Source organism: Ciona intestinalis, unplaced genomic scaffold, assembly GCF_000224145.3.
Source record: "Ciona intestinalis unplaced genomic scaffold, KH HT000094.2, whole genome shotgun sequence".
Classification (NCBI taxonomy): Eukaryota; Metazoa; Chordata; class Ascidiacea; order Phlebobranchia; family Cionidae; genus Ciona; species Ciona intestinalis.
In genome coordinates this window covers 323,552-345,731 of record NW_004190416.2, presented here as the reverse complement: position 1 = coordinate 345,731, position 22,180 = coordinate 323,552, and the positions used below count along the sequence as shown (strand labels likewise).

Here is a 22,180-nt window from a genome sequence, read left to right as displayed (position 1 = left end):
TTTTGGGGTTTAAAAGGGGGGGGNTTCACGACCCCTAAAATCCCCCTGGCTGCGCCACTGCCTGTTATTCACCATACACCAACCACCCATATGCATCTACAGGTAGCCACTGTATGCTTGGACCAACCTTATGGCAGGATGACTACGATACGAAGCCACACCTCACCTAATGTTAAAGTCAACTTTGTTCTTCCACTGTTAGAAGGTTCACCTTACTTTAAAGATTTCATGCAGATGTTTGAACAGGTGAAGCTGCAATGTAATAATATATTCTATAACTATGGTGTGGATGTATATATCTTGAAACCTTGGCCTTATGGAATTGATAATTTACAAACTGCCTCAGTGGGGTCTAGATGGTAGCACCTTGGGTGTTGGGGTAATATACCTACATCCCAGGTCTCAGATGTGCCTCACTGAAGACTCACCCTTATAGAATACACTCTCTATTATTGAGTGTCTATAAACTGCCTAAGTGGGGTCTAGATGGTCACACCCTGGGTGTTGGGGTAATAGACCTACATCCCAGGTCTCAGGTGTGCCTCACTGAAGACTCACCCTTATGGAATAGATTCTCTATTATTGAGTGTTTATAAACTGCCCCATTGGGGGTACATACTAGTTTAGTACTTGTATGTGTCGTGATAATTGGGCAATATACTGCTTTAGTGGAATCGAGTATGATAAACTTTACATAAAGATATGCCCATTGCAATAATATCCCCACAGATACATTCAGACTCAAAGTTGTTTTTTATATTAAATCAACCCACCTCTCCCACAGGCTTGTATGTCAATTGACCGAGCACAGAACGTTGCGTTACTAGTTGTCCTGTACACCCCTGGTAGTGGGAATGGTTCATTTGATGAGAAAAACTCAGATACTCTAACTCAGCTTAACTTGTATAAGCAAAAGTATCCAGCTTTGTCACTTAGGTGAGATTTGTGTGGTTTCATGTAGGCTTGGATGTGCGAACTGTTACCGCGAATAATATTGGATAATATAACTTAATCTTTTGTATATAAACGTTTCAAAATGGGCAAATTGTTGCTTAAATCTCAAGGCATGGTATATCACACTGTAGGACCTCACCCATATAGAGTGGAATGTGCATATACAATGTTGGGGCAATGTCCCAACTCTGGCCTAAATCCCAAGTCCCATGGTATGCCACACTGTAGGTCCTCACCCATATAGAATAGAATGTGCATATACAATGTTGGGCCAATGTGCCAATGTCCCAACTCTGGCCTAAATTCCAGGTCCAAAAAGCGTGCCACTCTGTAGTGTAGGGTCTCACCCACATAAAACAAAACGGTTTTGCAGCCCTAAATCGGACCAGCTTTAATTAAAGTAATTATTTCTCAAATAAAACTAAAGTTCTCCCTCCAACAGATGGATAAACGCAGGGGATCGTCCATTCTCCAGCATAGGAGGAACATGGATGGCTGTGAAAGCTTTACCTGCCGATACTTTGCTATGCTCAACTGACTTGTTTATGTTGGTGAGTACTTGGTGCAAATAGTTGTGATTTTAAATGAAGATTTATTCAAAATTCTCATTAGCTTAGAACATTCCAGATCTCCTGTGACATGCATACCATGATAAAAAAGTTTAACTTTATATAATCTGTAAATGCATTTAAGAAAGACTGGATGTGCTCATAGAGCTAAAAATCAAAAAAAGGGTTGGGAATATTATTTACTTCCACTACAGTATAAGAATTTTCCTTTTTCTACGTTTATGTTTATCTAACATGGAATAAACATTATTACAGATGTCTAACATAGAAATATCACTACAGATGTATAACATAGAAATAACATTACAGATGTCTCCGGAATATCTTCACCACGCCCGACTGAACACGGTTCCAGGTGAGCGACTTTCGTTCCCAGTTCCGTTCCAGCGAGTTTTGCCGGTGAGTGCTCGAACATATGTTATTGGAACAGTTATAAATATAATAGGGTGGGGGGAGATGGGACACCTTTTCGTTCTTTTTTCTCGTCCCATTTAGTAGTAAACAAAGAACATTTAAAGAATTATAAAACTATATCTTCAAGACTCCCAAAGACTGTTGTTATTTGTTTAAAACACGAGGGAGGGTTCCTAATTTATGTCATTTTTGTTTCATCTAACTGTTTTTTAACCAAGCCACCTAATCAACAGTAGTGTCAACCATACACATATAGAGTATCTGCCTTAAGCCATAAGAATAGGGACATACAGTTCTCGTACTTCTACCATTGGTATTGTATGTGTGTTTGGGCAAGACATAAAAAGTTACATTCATCAAAACATGTTGACCATGATAGCATCGCAAATTTTCTGTACGAATATAAAAGAATTATTGAAATTAACTGATTTATTCTAATACGTCAGCTCAACGATAGTCGTTATAACACAGGTGTATAATTTTACCCATTACTTCTAACCTTTTTCGCACAATATATAGTTAGATAATGCCCTTTCTGTAGAATAAATAAATGAAACTTATTTAGCCCTTATGGCGCACAACTATAGTATAACACGGGTGTCCAATTGTAATTTGTTTAACGTTTTCCTCCACCATGCAGTTAGATAATGATGATGAAGGAATATCAAGATCCAGTGGTTTCTGGAGGTCGTTTGATTACGGGTTGTTTTGTGGATATAAACAAGATATAATGAGAGCTTGTGAGGGACAGAACTTTGCCAGGTAAGAAGGAGTGTTACTTATGTGTAGATTGAGTTGTATGGTATTTATATAGATTAAATACCCATGGGTTACTTTACTACGTGGAGTCATATAGTAGCGTAAGTGGCCACTAAATCTGTTGTAGCACCCTGGGTGTTGTGGTAATAGGCCAACTCTGGCTTGTATGGTAATTATGTAAAGTATATACCCCTGGCATACTATATAGAGTTATATAGTATTGTAATAACCTTGGAGAAAGCAATAATGGACAATGCTTCAGCCCAGTGGTCACTAAATCTACTTAAATCTGCTGTACCAACCTTGGTGTCTGGTTAATAGCAATAGACTTTGGCATAAACCCCAGTTTCCATGGTGTGTCACACTGTTACACCTCACCCATATATAATAGAATTGACAAAGATTAATGTTAGTTCTATCAATGTTTCACAGTGGAGCCGATTTATATGAGCGAGCGTTATCGACCGGTCTTAATGTGTTTCGAGCACCTGAGCACGCTTTGTCCATCGGGTGGCATGAGAGAGAATGCAGAGACGAACAGCTATCGGTGGACGAACAACGGAATTGTGAAGAGATGAATAAAAATCTTAATCTCGCTTCAAGTGCAATTAATTAGGAATAGTTTTAAGTTGAAGTAATTATTATGTAGTCTATTTTTATTTATATATATATATGAACTTTATACTTCTTATTATTAATTAATTAATGCCAATTTTGGCATAAATCCATTTCCCATAGCGTGTTACACTACAGGACCTCACCCATGTAGAATGCAAAAGTTTTAATAAATATTATGTTACTTATTCTTATGTATATGAACTTTATAAAATTGTAAAATATGGGTGTTGGTCTAACTTGGGCAGTATAGGTCATGAACTAAATTAAGAACAACAATGTTACAAGAGACAAAACTTCTGGTTTATAAAGCTGCTTTATGTTTTCTGTATAATGATAAAATATATTTTGCTACAAGTTTAGCATTATTATTTATTACAAAAAATATTTTAGAACGTTTGCTATTTATCAGTTTTAATTATTTTCTTAATGAAATAATCTACGTATTAATCAAATTGGTAATAGGGTTTTTTAATTACTAGTATTAATTAGATTAGAAGTTAATTGTTCAAAATATTATTAATCACTTTTTGTTATTATTTCAATCATTTCATTTATTACAAAATATTGGCCTATTATGATGTCATATTCTTGATTGTTTTGTAAATAATATCTCCTTGCCTTGGTAGTGAAACCATTATTATTTACGGTGCAGTAACTTTTCTTTGTTAATTTTTGCAATTTAGTTCTAAACTTTCATTTAAAGATATTTTTGATAGTTTTCACTGGAAATGCGCAACATTTTTGCAGCTGTATAAATATCCAAAGTTATTGGACTTCTAAGAAATATATACAGTTGTATTTTTAATAATTGGCGCTTTTTCAAAATAATATTTAAAACAAAGTAGCCCTCGGCTGTACTAATTATTGTGTAAACATTTTTTAACATTCGGTTACTATTTTACTCATATACAAGACGTACTGTATTTTGTATTTTTAAGTTACTATACTGGCTGTATCTCTTCAGTGGTTTATATTCTTGTATTTTGTATTAAAATGAATTCATAAGATCAGATATTTGTTACTATGTCATAGTTTATGGATAAAACATACACAAAATATTGCTCAAAATGGAGTACAGTGCCAAAAAATGTGGCTATACTAAAATGTCACACTAGGTAACACAGCATTCAGGCCTACTTGTTTCTTTTTAATTGATGTAAAACAAATATTGCAGTTACAATTTCCACATTTGACTATAAGCTTTAATATTGGGCGTTGTTAATATTGGGGTAATTGGCAAACTGTGGTTTTACCCAAATTTTTCGATTTTTTAATATCAAAATTTTGTAATGCCTTTTCGGCAAAATTTTATATAAATTTCTCGATTTGCAACAAAAATGGAAAGTTTCCATTTTTTCCGCTTAAAGGCAAAAATGCGATAGTGTCCATACCCATTGGCATGCTTTGCCCCAAGACCTCACTCATAGAGTAGGATGCTGGTTTGCTACACATAGAAAATCTGTGTTTGATTTTTGAAACCAAATACTGATTTCTTTCAGCTTTTTGTAGCCTATCATATTCCACGTGAATGGAATAGGACAATGTATGTTCTGTTTAAATGGAACCAATGTCTTACACAAACATGGTGTGTTTGTATTGGAATGTACTAAGGCTGGGTTCATTGAAACATGTCCATACCAAGTTTGCTACAAGTTAAAGTCAGATCAAACTTGGTAAAACATGAGATAGTGTTTGGAAAGCATTGTAGAAAGAAATACGTAAAACCTAGAAGTTGCAAAACTCTTGTTATTAAGTTAGCTACAAGTTAAAGTCAGATCTAACTTGGTAAAACATCTGAGTGTTTACAGAAAGTATTTTAGAAATAAATAGTTAAACCTGCAAAAATTTTATTAACAGGTTTGCTATAAGAAAAAAATGAAGTTAGTGAAACATGAGACAGTATGTGTTGGTGACATTGCAGAAGGAAACTAGAACAATAAGTTGCACAACTGTGAGATTCATAACATAATTTTTATATATCTGTTTAAATACAGTAACAAGGATCAGATTAATTACCACAACAAAGCGAAGAGAAATTTTGTTTTGGAAAGTTTTGCATAAAAGTTAAAGCACAACGAGTTAAACAATATAACAGAGCATTTCTTATATGTATTGTAGGCAATGTAAATGAATTATGTGTGAGGTTTATAACTAAGTAAAATGGACAGCAGAGACATCACTTCGAAAACAAAGAACAGCAACCTTGTTAAGCTTGCAAATGCTTTGGATTATGGGTAAGTTGTAACATTTGTTTGTCAATTGAATTAATCTTAATCATCTTATTGTCATTGACAGGTTACAACTCCCATTTCAAACTCAAGTTACAACAAAGGTATGAATATGATGTCATAACCCTTATATTGTTTGTTAGTTAAATCACAAAACAGTTTAAATATATACCCTATGCTACCTATTCAGACATTTTTTAATATTTTAGGCCAAAACGTAGAAAATATTCCTAAACTTTGGTCTTTGTATTATTTAAACTAGTATCAGTTATTTTATGTAAAAATTTTATATATCTTTTTTATTTAGGCCAAAGAAGTGAAAAAAAGTGTTCCCAAAAGTGAATTCATAGTTCCAAAACATGGTCCCAAAACACAGACAAAGAACCATGGTCGTCCAATTGATCTTACCTTTGCAAAGGTGAAGTTAAATATGCACTTGATAATTGAACTTAGTGCTTGATTGGTTATGAGTCATACCTTAAAATAAGTTCCCGAAAAATAATTGCCTACAAGCTTACATATGTGGTCACTTGTAAGCAGGCACGGGGTGTACAAAACAGAACATTCGTGTTATAACAACTGTCTTTCCTCCGCCATGTGAGAATAAATAAGCGACATTCAATCTCCAACCACTATAATATCCACTAATTACTCCACAGGCGCTACGGGTCATAACCATCGGATTTTCATCTCAATCTTTCACTTCCGATTGGAGGAAATTTTACTTTGCATTCCGTGAAACAAAGTCTGCGATCCCATATGCTATGGATGCAACTATGGTTGGTATTGGGTTGTATTACTGTAATGCTGGTATTGTAAAGCATAGATAAGGTTGCTGGTGTAATAGCCAGAAGGATACTGGATTCAAGGCTTGATGCTGCTACCATTGTGGGGTGTATGTCTTTGGGCAAGACACTTAACAGCAATTGCATAGGTTGTCTAAATGTCAGCCATAAATAACAAATTCCCCAAGAAACGTGTATATAAACTAAATAAGACACCAGTGGTATTACCCTCAACAAATTATTCATTGAATAAAGTATAATTAACTGGATTGACATTTCTTGTTTGATTGACAGCCAGGACCCCGAGCACTCACGCTATGTATGCAAGCCTATATCATGAAGCATTTGTTATTCACATCTGATCAAAACAATGATTCAGCTGCTTCATATTTTGGAAAATCGTGAGTATGATGTCGTATCAATGTCTATATGATCACTTTTATCCCAATTACATAATAATTGTATCGGTAATAGAGTAAATCCTAGGTCCCTGAACAAGGACTTAACCCAAATAGAAGAAAATAAATACTAATCTATTATTATTTATTATTTGCATCCTATTTTGAGCTGACTTACTTTAAAAAATACAACTTTTGTAAAAATAACACTTCACACCACTGATCCATTATTTTATAATATTTCTATCCAACTACCAATTCATGTTTCATAAATAAACATGTTAGATATACAGAATAGAAGTTTAACAAAGTTCAAATTAATTTACAACATTTTTTAATTTTCTAAAAACTAGGAATATTTGTAAAGACAAAGTTTCTCACTAGTGATCGATTATTTTATATTTTTTCTATCCAATAGCTCTCCAACGCCCTCTAGTTATGAACAAGAGTGCGCACTCGTTGAAGCAATCACGGATGTTTTATGGAAAGCAGCCACAACAAGGTCCGACAAAGGACAAGTCACAGTAACTCTGATGGGCAGCGATCCTTGTTTTGAAACAAAAGGTTCATTTATTGCTGATGGCTTTACTGAGAAGGTGGTTCTGTTACTTTATGTATATATACTTGTATTGACATCTATTTATATTTTATGCAAGCCTATCCTGGGATTCTGTAAGGGTTACAGCAACCGTTTGAATTATATAAGTGTGTCTAACGAAACAAAAGCCTCTCTCTCAAAAAATACTTAAAAAGTTACATCTGTGACAGCTGGTAAGTGTATAAAACAGAACACCTGTGTAATGACTGTCATTGCCCCATCACAGGAGGATAAATAGTTCAATTATAATACAATTTATACAAACCACATTATTGTTTACATTATCATATATTTTGGGTTAAAACTAAAGCCTGTTGTCAGAAAAAAATAGTTTTGGTTCTCTGCCCAGTCATATTACTCCAACCAAGGGGCTGGTAGTTAAATATACTTGGCAGCCATGTTGTGATTTTTTTGACTCACTTTCTTTTCCCAGCTTTGGATATACACAATAAACTCTAAGAACGAAACTAAGAAGTTTATTCGGAGAAATGTTCATTATGTAAGTACAGTGTAGGCAGCATTAACTTATTCTTTTCATTTTTTTCTATCGCGAGCACGACACTTTCAGACACACAAGGGTGTTGGGGTAATAGCTCAAATCTGGCCCAAATTGTACGTCCTCAAGGGCCTCACAGAATAGAATCATTAACTTAACAGTTAGATAGGAAATGTAATGGTGTACATTATGGCACAATATAATCAATTGAATATGACAAAATAAATATTTTAAAAAGGAAACTGAAAAACATGATTGAATCTCAATGTACAGTCAGAACGTTTTACATAATTCATCTATTTTGGTTTCTAAATTTGCAATTAATTTATCTGTTTATTGTTATTTCAGTTCAATAGCAGAAAAAGCCCAGGTGGAATTCTTCTTCTTTACAGCGTTGTCTTGTCTCGAACTATCGATGTTTTGTTGAAGGATTTTGGTCGAAAGCAAACTTCGCTTCTTACAGATAACGCTAGAAGCACACAGGTTATTAGCTTTGTTTGATTAAATGAATGTAATGTATTTATCTTTACATTGCTCCAATACAGTGTAATTTACATGACAGTTGGCCCATTTCCCAAACACCCAGGGTGTTGCAACCCATTAGTGACCACTGGGTTAAAGCAATATTTTAAGTGTCTTGCCCAACACACCATTTCAAACCCCCCAAATCTCTTTGTATTTACAGAGTCTAATCAACCTTTTGTTAACTGGACAAGGATCCCCATTTATCCACAATGGTGTTGTAAGGACAGATTCTAAAGGGAAGGCTCTTGATCGCCCTCTTGCAGGTTTAAGATGCAGAAGTGAAATGGGATTTCTATTTTTCAATAAAAATGAACCAGAGAAGAAAAGAACGCAGGTTTTGTGATTGTTGTTAAAGTGGTATCTTTTATTCTATATGGGTCTTAACAAATACCCACTAAGTTACATATGTGATAATTTGGTAAGCGGGCACAAGGTGTATGAAGCAGAACACCCATGTTATAATGACTGTCGTTGCCCCGCCATGCAAGGTTAAACAAGTAACATACTTGGTAACTGGCAAGCGGGCAGGGTGTGTATGAAACAGAACACCTGTGTTATAACTCCTGTCGTTGCTCCGCCATCTGACGCTAAATAATTTACATTCAATCATTCACAATAAATATTTAAACTAAGCACCAAACGATCTCGACCATAAAATACGGATTGCATTTTAAACTGAACTAAGCACCCTACACTTTCACATAGGTTGGTAGCATGTACAAGACTCCTTTGCTTCCTATATGGGTGACTCAAGTAAATGGTTCGTATGGTGTTTTATTCTGTACAGCAAGAGACCTAGTTACAGATTGGAAAACTGAACGGTATTTCTGCCTTCATTATTACAACGGACATTTCACTCAACAGGCTGAGGCCACTATTACTATAGGTATACAAATTGTTTTGTTGAAAAATACTTTCGTTTTGTTGTTTTTTTTTTGCTAGCATATTTTATTATTAGGTTTTTTGTTTATGATTCATCTTTTTGACCTTTTTTTACAGTAATTAAAAATTCAAAATATAATATATAATAATAATCATGTTATTTTTTAAATAATTGAGATCACGCTTTTTCTTAGTAGTTTTTTATATATTTAGTTTTGCATCTAATTCCCTTCTCTTCTTTATATTAATAAATTTTATCTTCACTTTCATATTCGAAATGAAAAAAAAAATTTCAGGTCACCTCATCATACTAACCAAAATTAAAATTTACATTCTAAACCAAAATGCAACATACATGTGTTTTACTGCTAATTCCCTTCTCTCGTTGTTTAAATTAACTTTATTGTCACTTTCATATTGGGAGAGATAAATCAAACAAAAATTTATGTATTATATTATTCGAAAATTTTACTTTCGTAACTAAAATGAAACTATTCCAACAGACACGCGCACGAGAGTTGATTCAATTGATCTCGACCGACAGATATCGATCTGGGATGACGATGAAGAAATTGAGAAGAAACAACCTTCTCTGGAACAATGCCTTCATACAAAGTGGCCCGAATCCAATATTGACTGGAACGGAGAAACGCCCTTTTATTGATCAATGTTTTTTAATATAGTAGGGGGGAGAGATGGGACACCTTATCATTCTATTTTCTCGTCCTATTTGGTAGTAAACAAAGAACATTCAAAGAATAATAAAACCGCATTCTTACGACTCGTATAGACCGTTGTTATTTGTTTAAAACACGATCAAGATATTTGGTTATTATGTGCTAAAGGTGTCCCATCTTACCCCATGGAACTATATACTTTATTTTACGTTTTGGTTGGGGTAAGATGGTTCTTGTTTTCAAAATCTTTTTCTAGGGTATGATGTTGTCCTGTTTCCATTCTTTTATTGATCACCATTTTAAATATTCTTTTTTTAGGTTTTAGTTGGGATAAGACGGTATTTTTTTCAATATCTTATTGATTTTGTGGGTTGGGGCAAGGTTTTCCATGTTTTCATACTTTTGTTGATCACTATGTTTTCGGTAGTGTTTTATATGTGTGGTTAAGGTGGCCCTTGGTTTTGATATCTTATTATATCTAGGTTGAAGTAAGATGGTCCATGTTTTTAATATTTACAAATTAATTAACGTTGTACATATTTATCCTCCCGCTGATGGGGCGACAACGTGAAGCGAATACACCACCTTTAATGCATTTCTTCGCCTTTGATTTACGCAGCACGCGCACCGTTTTGTATTCTACATTCCTACATTCCTCACACTTTTGCTCCATTGCCACGTTACTCAGTTTCCTTGTGTCGCATTGCCAGTTGTACCGTAGTTAAGTTAGTGTATGCATTTAGTTTGTCCCAAAGAGATTGGTTTTAATCTATTTGGTTTGTCTTATTACTTTTACCCAAGTCCGTATATAAGCACTTTTATACCCAGAGTGTTATGCACCAGAAAGTACCGTAACCTATGTACGTACATTAGTTTATATACGGAAAATTCTACCTGTTTGTTTTATGTAGGTTAGGATTTGAACTATGTAGTGGCATATTTAAGTTCGCTTGAGCCTTATGTGTGTATTGTGGCTAACACGTATGTGTAACCTGATGCATATATGTGATACCACGGTAATTACCTTCATAGATAGTGCGCCCGCAGGAAGACAAACAAATAACAGTAATCCATGTAGTTGTTTTTATTGAACATAAAATGCAAAGCTCCTAGCAACGTCGGTGGTTTCGTCGCCGAAAGTAAAAAGGATGATCCATTCAACAACAACAACAACGTATATGTGCGTAGGCAAAATCTACCTATATACATATTAATAGCTATAGTAGGATAGGAAAAGATGGGACACCTTTAGCACATAATATTTAAATATCCTAACTGTGTTTTAAACAATTACCAACTGTCTATGGAAGTTGTGGGAATATAGTTTTATAATTCTTTGAATGTTACTTGTTTACTACCAAATGGGATGAGAAAATAGAGTGAAAAGGTGTCCCATCTTGCCCCACTCTACTATATGTTCTGCAGAAACGTGTCTACTGGAAAACCAATGGTGAATCATATTTGTTTGTTTGTAATATTTGCGTTGAAATCGGATGTATCAGAGTTCGACCTTCGGATGTAAATGACATTTCTATATACAGTATGACGTAGAATCGTCGTTGCCATAGTAACATGCAACACTTTCGAATTTCATATAATATAGTAGAGGAGGGTGATGGGACAGCACAGCCTAATTTCCAAAAATCCTGATCGTGTTTTAAATAATTAACAGCAGTTTATAGGAGTCGTGAGGATACGTTTTATAATTTTTTGAATTGTTTTGTTTACTACCAAATGGGACGAGAAAAGATAATGATAAGGTGTCCCATTTCCCCCCACCTTACTATATATAAAATACCAAAAGGCATTTGCATAACACGCAGTACATCAAACTAGAATTCGAACGATTCGGTAAACCTTTTTCATTTTGACCGATAATTTTAATAAAGTTCTTTTAGGCATATATGGACACTTTAAGTTTTTACACAACTTTCTTAATTGCTCTATATTGTCGGCCGGGTCGGCAATTTTTTGTCGTTTTGTTTTAGTTTGTTAAATACTGTAAATTTTAGATCAGACATATACTGGACTGTGTGTTTGTTTTGGTTGTGTAAATGTTTATAAAAAGGTTATTTATCGGTTTATTACTTCTGACGCTTGAACTGTTTTCGTTTGCTGGACCTAGGACCACTGAAAGCGCATACACCGTTCTATTATTTGTTGAAGCATTACTCAAATTGATTTCCAACGATTCGTCATATAACTCATCCAGTTTGTATAACCTGGTCTAAATTTATTTGTTCGACCTTTATGTCTGTTTAATGCAATCCTACAATTCTACGAATTCCTTACGATTCCACGAATTTTGACCCAAAAATCAACAATAATTCTTCGAACATATCTCTCTTCCAATTCTTGTGTATATTTGCATCCTAATGCCGTGTCACGAAGTAAAAACCTCGTATTTAATTCACCGCTTTCGTTTCGTTGATGGAGTCAATCAAAAGCACGCTAGAGGTTACTAAAACAATGCTCTTTACCGTTTATAAGCGTGTTTTCGTTAAATATACTGCAGTATATTTGCTTATCCAAGTTCAGATTAATGGGAATACAGTAATAATTTTCAGTTAGATGTAAGGTAAATTTGCGGACGGTTGTTTTGTAGTAAAAAACTGGGCTCTGGGCGTGGCATATTGATTAAGAACTTGTATATTTATATTAAGCTAGTTTAATGTAGACGCTAAATGAAGACAGAGTTCAGAAACTCTATTAAATTGCTATAGTTTTTTCTTATTAGCTTGTGCATATGGATTATAAAGAATCATTGTAAATGTCCTTTTGGTTATTTAAGGTGAAATTCTATAATGCATTTTGTGTATCTGGTTTAGATAAATGGTTATGTAAAATGTTATTTTGTAAACCTAAAACAGTAGCATTATAGTTTTGACTATTTCAAAATTATCCAACTTTAGTTGTTTCTCTTCCAACGTTGAACAATAGTGCAAAAGTTACAACGTTAATTCAAATAATACAGGCGTGGATTTTACTTTAAGTATAACTCGTCACTGCAAGAGCAAAAGCGATATTACTGACTATCGCAGAACGTTGCAGCAGTTTTGCTTTTTGTTTGTTTGACCAACCAAAAGGCGTATAGATTGTATAAATGCATATAGCCCTAAAACTAGAGTATCATGGTATTATGGCACAGTAAAATACTATCGCCGATGAACCTAAAAGACATGGATGAACTTGTTTTACGATATTTGGGAAATGTATTTTTTATTGCTCCAGGGCAGTAGTCACTTGGTAGGGCGGGGCAAGTTGGGACATCTTTAGCACATAGTATCCAAGTATTCAAATCGTGTTTTAAATAATTAATAACGATCTATATGAGTCGTGAGGATATAGTTTTATAATTCTTTAAATTTTTTTGTTTACTATTAAATGGGACGAGAAAATAGAGTTAAAAGGTGTCCCATCTTCCCCCACCGTACTGTACAATATACAATTTCTAATTATTTTATAAAAGATACAGAAATTCCATTTTAGCAGAGTTGTAGCGTGCGACAATCGTGGTGTATAAGCTAAAAAACGTGGTAATCCCCTGTATCCCAACTCATCGTTTAAAAAATAGAACTTATGTTTGCTTATGGCTAGTTACATATTAACCTATACCGTGTATGGCCGAAGCGAAACGGTTTAACGTATTGTATAACATAACACGTTACAGTCTTTGTCTTGCAGATCTGTCCATCAAACCTTTGTATTTTGGATAAGATATTTTTAAGCCACTCAGCCTAAAACTTTAATGTATGCTATAGCCTAGACAGCTGCAGTTAAGCGGTAATATTTGGTTTTTGTGTCGTGAACGTGAAATGCCAACACAGGTTTTGTACTGTAGTCTAGTCGTTGTTCGAATTTTAAGTTGCGCAGTCGAGGTTTTAGTGGCTTAGCCGTATTGTAAGGGTTGGGAGACGGCACACCTTTAGCAAATGGTATTCAAATATCCTGATCGTGTTTTAAACAATTACCAAATCGTGAGAATACTGCTTTTATACTTTGAATGTTCTTTGTTTACTACCAAAACGACGAGAAAATAGAATTAAAGGATTTCCCATCTTCCCCCCACCCATATATAGCGTACTATATATATATAAACCATCTTATAAAAGGTAGCTTGCGATCTATAGCAGAGTTGTTAATGTGTACGTTTGGTACAAAACCTAATGTCCATACACATAGTGAAACTGCAAAATATGGTCTATAGAATATATAGTATACTGTTGGGGTAATAGATGCTATAAGTACTCAATATCTCATATATTTCCTAATCGTGTTTGTAAAAAATAACAACGTTCTTATAGTCATAGTTATAAAGAGTGTGGGGGAGATGGGACACCTTTTTAGTCTTTTTGACCGTCCCTTTTGGTAGTAAACAAAAAACTTTCAAAGAATAAAATCGTGTTCCCACAAATTTTATAGCCCTTTTTTAATTGTACAAAACACGATCAGAACATTTGGATGTTATGTGCTAAAGGTGTCCCATCTTCCCTCACAGTAGTATTTGGGGTAAGATGGAAACCGTTAGCACATAATACCCCATGTTTCCCAATCATGTTTTAACAAATACCAACCCCCCTATAGACTTATAGCTATAGAGTGTAGACTTATATCCATAATGGTAAGTAACTGGGTTATCCTGAGCGTCCTAGCGTCAGTAATATCAGTGATCACCGTTCACCAAAGGGATTTTCGCGTGGATGGAAGAGGTAAGAGGGTTTTAAATACAAACATAACGAGCCATGGTTATGACACAATTTCAGTTGGCGTTTATTTTACATTTTCACCATTTGAGTGGGAACGAAAATATTTGTCGTTTTGCTGGTTGTAAACTATCAAGCTAAACTGGTAATATTTTTGTTAAATAAGTGGTTCATTCATTCATTCATTCATTCATTCATTCATTCATAAACATATAGGGTTGAACTATTCTGTGATTTATTAGAGTCTAAAACGACGTATAATTCATTTTACTTTCTGTTCATATGATTAGTTGCAGTTTAAAAGTTTTGTGGTATTAACAAGTCCATACATTGTACGGGTCGTGTCTTTATGCACACGTTCACGTATAACTATATATCTTATCGCCGTACTGTTGGCCGGGTTACGCCTTATATATTTTATAACCTCTATTTTACCATAAGCGTGTTATAACAAATGTTGTTTAATTGTTACTTATTTTGGTTGTGTACGTTGTCGCAAGCTTTATTACTAATGAAATAAAAGTTATAGTGGAGTGGGGAAAACGGGACACCTTTAGCACATAATATCTAAATATCCTGATCGCGTTTTAAACAATTAACAGCGGTCTTTTTCGGATTTATAGTTCTTTTATTGTTTTTTCTTTGTTTACTACCACATAGGACGAGAAAATAAAAAAATGTCCAATCTTCCCCACCCTTCTAAATATAATGCGCATTAAGGTTAACGCTAACCAAATGTTATTATGACTTGTAATTTAATTTTTGTTTTAGTATTTAAGGGCCCGAAGAATTTAATGTACGAAATTATGGACCTTAAAGTTACGTTGTATTGGAGTCCGAGGACGAGGTGGAAGGGCTATAATTACACATACAAAGTCTATACCTGGTGAGATACTTCGTCACTGCTACCACTGTGGGTTTGTGTGTCTTTTTGCAAGACACTTAACGCAATGTTTTGTACCCAATGGTAACTAATGGGTTGCCCAGGTTTTAACTGTGAGATTTCGGGTTCGCCGCACAACACTGGTGGTATTTGCTCCAATCCATTGGTCACTGATACGTGGTTAACATTGTTATTAGAGAATTATTAACAACAACGATTCGTTCAAAATACAATACAGCCACAGTACGTTATAACTGTGGTCGTAAAATCAAAATTGCCACACAGTAATAAAGACAGTTACGTTCTCTCGACAAAAGTCAATACATCCTCTTGGCGTGGGGAAATGGACAAACACTGGCCTATAAACACAAGTACCATAGCTAGCCTCGCATTCGGACCTCTCCCGTTTTAATAAAAGACCATTTAGCTGTAAAATGTACGAAAATACTAAATTTTCAATGGATAAGGCCATAAATTCCAGTCCCTTCCCCCTTGTCGTGGCCCCTAAAGAAGGAAAATGCTAAATTGCCAAGCACTTGTTTTTGCGCATGTGGTCACTCGTACATTGTTCATACTCTAACCATAGTACTCTAAAACAAAGTACAATAATTTAGAGTCTTAAACCTTTAGTATGCCGCTATTTATAAGTGACCTACACAAACAAATCGCCTACGCAGTCCTTTATACGGACCACCTGGTTCCACGAAACTTAATCCAAATATTTAATGTTTGCCAAATGACACCGTTTGTATGAAAGTGGTTTCGTAGTTAGCATACTTCCAAACTGGTGCCATATTTGGCGTGTAAACGGTCAAACCAGTGGTTTCTTAGGGGTTATCTAACTCGTCAGCTATGTATAATTACAAATAAAATCGTGCTAAATATATTGATCAGTCACGAAGTTACATACGTGGTAACTCGTAGACACAAGGTGTATGAAACACAACAGTCGTGTTACAACGACTGTAGTTGCATCGTCACGTAAGGATAATAAATAAATTACATTGATTTGTTTAACCCCGAAAAATAAGTTTAAAATTTAAAAGCAGCTTCAACCGTTGTAATTATACTTTTGGCGCCAAAAAGACAAAACTCATTATCTGCTATCTGCATGTTCAGACTTTACAAAGCGTGTTTTACTTCGTATAAAAGTAGTTTTCAATATAAACATTAGTAATCGTGTGAACCCAAACACCAACTTTCACCAAAAACCAAACACCAAAATACACCACCCAGCAATTATATAAAATACAGAAATGTTCCGTTTATCGTAGTATGGATTTTATTGTAGGTTTTTAAAGTACAGACAAAAACACATCAGCTAGAAATTATATAAAGAACCCAAAACATTGTTTTACAGTGTAGCACCGTGTGGAAATCGTCAAAAAGAAAACATATGGGCTATCAGAGATTGTGATGTAATACGGAGAGACAATCAGCATTATTGTTCGCCATCGGTAACTCCAGAATTTAAAGGTTTGTTTTGACGACTGTCGTTTTTTGACTGATTTCGTTGTTTTAATTAGGTTATCATTAATATTGGGTGCTAGTGAAGAACCTCCCCCCCCCCACCTTATTTGCTAACCACTTACCCCTATAACCACTAACCATCAACACCTAACCTAGGGCTTGGGGGTTAGTGGTTAGCAAATAAGGGGGGGAGAGATTCCTCACTAGCACCCAATATAGTATTTTAAATGGAAATATATGTTGCTTGTAAGTTTACCATAAGGTTTAAAAGTGATGGGGTTACTCGGACCAACGCTCATTGTTGAGTGCAACAACCACGTATTTTTAACTGAGACTCTTTTCCTTACTTTTACCCATAGCCTGTTTTAACTTTTGTTTTGCTGTTTATTCCCTTCTTTACGTTCTTTAAAAAACATGATCTTTGCCACAATTTTTGAAGAAATAAGTAGAAAATCTATTGTACTATATATGTAATTTAATTCAGATACCTAAGCTGTTTGCTTTTTGCATATTAGTTTTTTTTTGTTGAAGGTGTTTTTTAACGATTGTTGTTTTGTTTCAAAATTTCCTTCTTTTTGTTGTTTTGAATAATCTTATATTAGCGAATGTGTTCCAAGTGATAAATAAAGTTTATATTATAGGGAATTTTAGAGTTGCTGCCATTCTTCATAGACCTCAAGGAAACTTTACAAAAGATATTCAAACTAAATACAAGTTTACACCAGAAATTTATGTCAAAGGCGATAGTAAGTAAAAGTATTTTTTTACAATGTAACTTTTATTCTAAGTGAGTGAGATGTTACACTGTAGCACTCCATCAGAACACGGATTTTAATCAGCATTGGCTTATCACGTTATCACCCTAACACTTTTTTCATAAGTTTACTAAGCTGAGGAAAAGTTTATACTATGGTTTTTGACCTTAAATACATGATATTTTAGGTCCAAATATATACACTACTAACTTTCCAAGTGTATATATATTTACAATATTTGTACTAATAGCAACTATTATTTTTATTTAAAACTGTTTGTTTGGTCACAGGTTCATTTAGTCCACCAAAGCTTAAAGTGACGAACATACGAAAAGAAAGTGTTAACGTGGCTCTAACTTTTCCATTTCCGCAGTCATCTATTAAAAAAATATATTATGAAGCAAATATCATACCCTTGCCAGGTTAGTTGTATTATCTAGTTGCTTTAGTTTACATTAAAGAGTAGAATATGTTCGTTTACAACAGCCACACATGGTGGATTCATGCACCTCATGCTTACTTTCGAGTTATAACATAGGTGTCTTCTTATACACCAGACACCCATGGTGTATTTATACACCTCATGCTCACTGTCGAGTTATAACATGGGTGTCTTATACACCAGACACACACACTGTATTCATACACCTCATGCTCACTGTCAAGTTATAACATGGGTGTCTTCTTATACATCAGACACACATGGTGTATTTATACACCTCATGCTCACTGTCAAGTTATAACATAAGTGTCTTAGGGTAGTAGGTAATAAACCATTTTTAAATGTTTGTTTGTTTAAGGTAAAAACTTGTGCAACAAAGACACTCCCGAGAACAACACCATCAACACAGTTAAGGACACTTATCCTAAGGTAGTTTGAGTTATGTATTATTTTGTACAAATATTTTTTAGGAAATTACTTGATTACTGGTTGTTAAGATTAACGGTACCAACAAAGTTTAATATGACGCAGCTTATCTTTTTATTGAATAATGTTTAGTCCTAACTTATAGGGCAGTTTGTCATATTTGAAGCTTGACTGCAGAGTACTAATATCCCTTAGGCTACTTAAAAATGCTCCCAAAACTCCCAAGAAAGTGTGCACCCAATGTTTTTGATGAAAAACGAATATTTAACCGATATTACAAGTTGCCATACTTTAATATCATTGTTTTATGAGTATAAGAAACGTTGTGTATTTAAACATATTTTAAGTCCATATTTAAAGGTAAACTAACATTTATGTTACCAGTCAAATGATGATGCTTCAACACAATCTACATTGATTAATGTGGAGAAGTTACAACCAAGCACAAAATATTGTATTAAAGTAAAATACAAACCCAATGGATATTCCCACTACACTGAATCAGCTTTTGTTAATGTTACCACTGAGGCAGGTGGGTTGGTATGTTGTTAAGCATCTGCTCCAACTAAGTGGCCACCAATGGGTTGTCGAAATTATTAGACATACATAAAAAAAGGAAAAAAAATCCCCCTTTCACCCACAAATTAACATATATGGTTACTCGTAAGCTGGCACGAGGTGTATGAAACAGAACACCTGTGTTATAACGACTGCCGTTTTCTGGCCATGCGAGGATAAAACAAGTTATATTTAGGTGTCTTTCCAAACACCTTGGAGGTGTCTTATACACCAGACACACATGGTGTATTTATACATTTCATGCTAACTGCGACTTATAATATAGATGTTCTGATGAGTCATATTAATACTGTTTTGCAAACCTAATAAAAGCTTTATCTGTTTAACAGAAAAACACACCCATTCAGATCTCATCTTAATTATTGGTGTTGGCGTTACTATTTTTACAACAGTTTTAATTGTTGTTTGTGCATGGTTGATTTTCGATCTAAGAAAAAGTTTTACTGCTTTTGTGCACAAGGATGTACCAGAGTTTTTGGTAATCTTTTATTATTTAAATTTTTAAAATAAATTAAGATTTTTAAGACCTACTAATGTATGGCTTTTAATACTAATTTAATATTTGTATTTTATAGCCACAATATTATAACTGTCTTGTTATAGACTGTGACCTATGATCTTTTTGTTGCAAATTTTTGTAACTAATAATTTGCTCAAGGTTTATGAACAGAACACAAGTGTTATAACGACTCTTTCACCATTATGTGTTCACAGAAGGAAATATGTGATGAACTAAATCATATTCAAGCTGGTAATGAAAGTGATGACACTCCTTTATTGTGAGTTAACAATGACTCTTTGTTTGTATTAATTACATAACTGACAACACCTGTGTTATACTAACTGTTGTTGCCCTGTAACACAATTATAAATAAGTTAGAAAGAACGACTGTAACATTCCTTTAATGTATCGAGATATAGGAAACAGAACACCCATGTTATAACCTTCAACTACTGCTGTTGACCTGCCAATCAATGGTAACTAAGCCATTTATTCATTTGTTGTAGAGAAAAAACAATTAAAGGACATTTCTTTGTCCCCACCACTGAGGAAGAAGCCGATCCGTTTCCTACTGGTTTAATTCGAGGTAAGACTTTTGAGTGTAAAAAGTAGAAACAAAATCGACGCCTTAATTTAAACAACTCAACATTATTTAAACATATAGTAAGGTGGAAGGTGGGACACCTTTTTATTTAATTCTATCGTTCCATTTGATAGTAAACAAAAAAACATTCAAAGAATTATAAAACCGTATCATCACGGTTCCCACAGACCGTTGTTAATTGTTTAAAAAAACAATTAGGATGTTTAGATATTATGTGCTAAAGGTGCCCGCTTTCTCCCACCCTACTGTATTAGCACTTAGAAGCACTGTACCGCAAAGCATCTTAGAATCGGATTTAATTTCATTTATTTTTTTTTACTAGAACTTCCAGATGTTTGTCAAGTAGAAACAATAACCAATTGTGATGTCACAACTCGGTAAATATTAATATAAATTAAAATATTTGTTTAACCACTTTAATGTACTTTTTTGAAATAGACGTTTTCGTTCGAAATATATTCTTATTTAAATTATTTAAAAAAATTTTTTTTTCAGGAACTCTTCTGATGATGTCACTGTTTTAAAAGATGTCATCGATGATGTAACAACGACACAACAGCATGATAATGAGCAATGTTTGCATCCTGAGAAACGTCCAAACTCTTATATACAAATTGTGGGTTACCAAAACAAGGAGACAAGAGAATCTGTGAGTGTTGGTGAACCTGCTCGCCAAACAAATGATATTGTTAACGGATACTCGCCTCAGTGATGTCATAATAACCAAGCTACTGTTGTTTAATATATTATCAATAACACTGCAATCTACTGTTTAATGTTGTTATTATATCTTCTTACACTTTCTTTATTCTTTCTTATTGTTTTCTTCTACAAGGATGAGGTACAACAACAAGACATGTAACTGGAACTTAAGCCAGAGTTGACTAATTACCCAACACCCACACACTAATATTAAAATTTCATTTGGCAATATAAATAAGCTATGCTGTTGCAAATAAGATTTTTACCAATAGTTTTAGCCATATCAAAACCACATTTTGAAATTCCTAAAGCTATTTGTAGTTACCATTATAACCTGAAAGTTTGGGACTCATAACGGGACCCTTTTTGTTGTCCTATTCTGTTGTTTTTGTTTATTTGTTGTTTCTTGCACAAACACTAATACATATTAAATCAAACATTATGTTTGATATAAGACGCCATTTTGGCGCAATAATTATTTAAATTTCGGGCGTTAAAATTTCCCTGAAACAACGGTAAATTGGATTTCTCAACTAAAACATTGGCTATTATCGCGAAACTTCTATTTAAGACAGCAAAAACTCGAATATATGGCCGGAGTATAGCGTGTAGTTAAGAAAATGTATCAAATTTTACTTCCGCCGTACTTTACATTACTTTTTACTGAAAGTCAGAAAATCCTTTATTTTTCACTTTACGGTATAGCTTCATAGTATACTGAAGTGAGTATACTATGGTAGCTTTAGCTTAGAGCTGCTATGAATTTTAATGTGTTCAGTTTTACAATTAGCTTACAACGCAGCTTGTTGTTTTCCTCAACCATGAAAAGCAAGGATGTTACTGTAAAAGTATACGGGTAACGTTCGAATTTGTGATTTTGCGTTGAATTTACGTAACGATACATTTATTCTATTTAGGAGAAAAATATCCCGATATTTAAAGATCCTATTTATTAATTTTAGCAGAAACAGTGTTTCTATTTTTAAAATGGACATTGTATGTTCTTTGCACTACCGACATATGGTGACCTGGAAATGGGGAATCACGTCCAGTGTTCGTCTTTGTACTGGGTTATAATTAGAATTATACAAATATTGTGTTTGAGGGAAGAAATCACTACAGTGAGTCATCATATCTTTATTTACAAAAATACGTAGGAATATATATGGTGGGATGGGGGAAGACGGGCCATCTTTAGCAATTATATCCTA

General features: G+C 34.2%; 3 protein-coding genes across 3 annotated transcripts in view; all 3 read left to right on the top strand.

Annotated features, from left to right (window-relative positions):
* Nucleotides 1–4,324, top strand: part of LOC100185337 (chondroitin sulfate synthase 3-like) — an 11,738-nt gene extending 7,414 nt beyond the window's left edge. The window contains exons 12-16 of the mRNA XM_009863104.3: nucleotides 785–936; nucleotides 1,397–1,505; nucleotides 1,833–1,922; nucleotides 2,578–2,699; nucleotides 3,129–4,324. Coding sequence (XP_009861406.1) covers nucleotides 785–936; nucleotides 1,397–1,505; nucleotides 1,833–1,922; nucleotides 2,578–2,699; nucleotides 3,129–3,312 — 657 coding nt within the window. The 3' untranslated portion in view covers nucleotides 3,313–4,324. The remainder of the gene's footprint in view (nucleotides 1–784; nucleotides 937–1,396; nucleotides 1,506–1,832; nucleotides 1,923–2,577; nucleotides 2,700–3,128) is intronic.
* A 263-nt stretch (nucleotides 4,325–4,587) lies between these two features.
* On the top strand, nucleotides 4,588–10,498 carry LOC100180581 (inactive ubiquitin carboxyl-terminal hydrolase MINDY-4B-like). Its single transcript, XM_002122208.5, has 11 exons — nucleotides 4,588–5,548; nucleotides 5,610–5,646; nucleotides 5,850–5,960; nucleotides 6,202–6,321; nucleotides 6,622–6,728; nucleotides 7,144–7,321; nucleotides 7,757–7,822; nucleotides 8,168–8,302; nucleotides 8,505–8,678; nucleotides 9,050–9,230; nucleotides 9,730–10,498. Exons 1-11 carry the CDS (start codon nucleotides 5,475–5,477, stop codon nucleotides 9,888–9,890), a joined length of 1,344 nt encoding a protein of 447 aa, XP_002122244.1. The 5' UTR covers nucleotides 4,588–5,474; the 3' UTR covers nucleotides 9,891–10,498.
* A 3,993-nt stretch (nucleotides 10,499–14,491) lies between these two features.
* Nucleotides 14,492–21,223, top strand: LOC100178208. The gene is made up of 12 exons (XM_009863116.3): nucleotides 14,492–14,612; nucleotides 15,378–15,492; nucleotides 16,850–16,965; nucleotides 17,601–17,705; nucleotides 18,005–18,136; nucleotides 18,515–18,585; nucleotides 18,967–19,114; nucleotides 19,491–19,639; nucleotides 19,876–19,940; nucleotides 20,170–20,249; nucleotides 20,590–20,644; nucleotides 20,763–21,223. The coding sequence occupies exons 1-12, from the start codon at nucleotides 14,522–14,524 to the stop codon at nucleotides 20,977–20,979; spliced, it is 1,344 nt and encodes a 447-aa protein (XP_009861418.1). The 5' UTR covers nucleotides 14,492–14,521; the 3' UTR covers nucleotides 20,980–21,223.
* The last annotated feature ends 957 nt before the right edge of the window (nucleotides 21,224–22,180 follow it).

Bases quoted from the DNA above. Each gene is read 5' to 3' on its own strand.
- LOC100180581 (XM_002122208.5), top strand. From the start codon at position 5,475: ATGGACAGCAGAGACATCACTTCGAAAACAAAGAACAGCAACCTTGTT. The intron at 6,729-7,143 runs GTGAGTATGATG...TCTATCCAATAG, and splicing joins GCTTCATATTTTGGAAAATC to CTCTCCAACGCCCTCTAGTT. The intron at 8,303-8,504 runs GTTATTAGCTTT...TTGTATTTACAG, and splicing joins ATAACGCTAGAAGCACACAG to AGTCTAATCAACCTTTTGTT.
- LOC100178208 (XM_009863116.3), top strand. From the start codon at position 14,522: ATGGTAAGTAACTGGGTTATCCTGAGCGTCCTAGCGTCAGTAATATCA. The intron at 18,586-18,966 runs GTAGTTTGAGTT...TTATGTTACCAG, and splicing joins TTAAGGACACTTATCCTAAG to TCAAATGATGATGCTTCAAC. The intron at 20,250-20,589 runs GTAAGACTTTTG...TTTTTTTACTAG, and splicing joins TCCTACTGGTTTAATTCGAG to AACTTCCAGATGTTTGTCAA.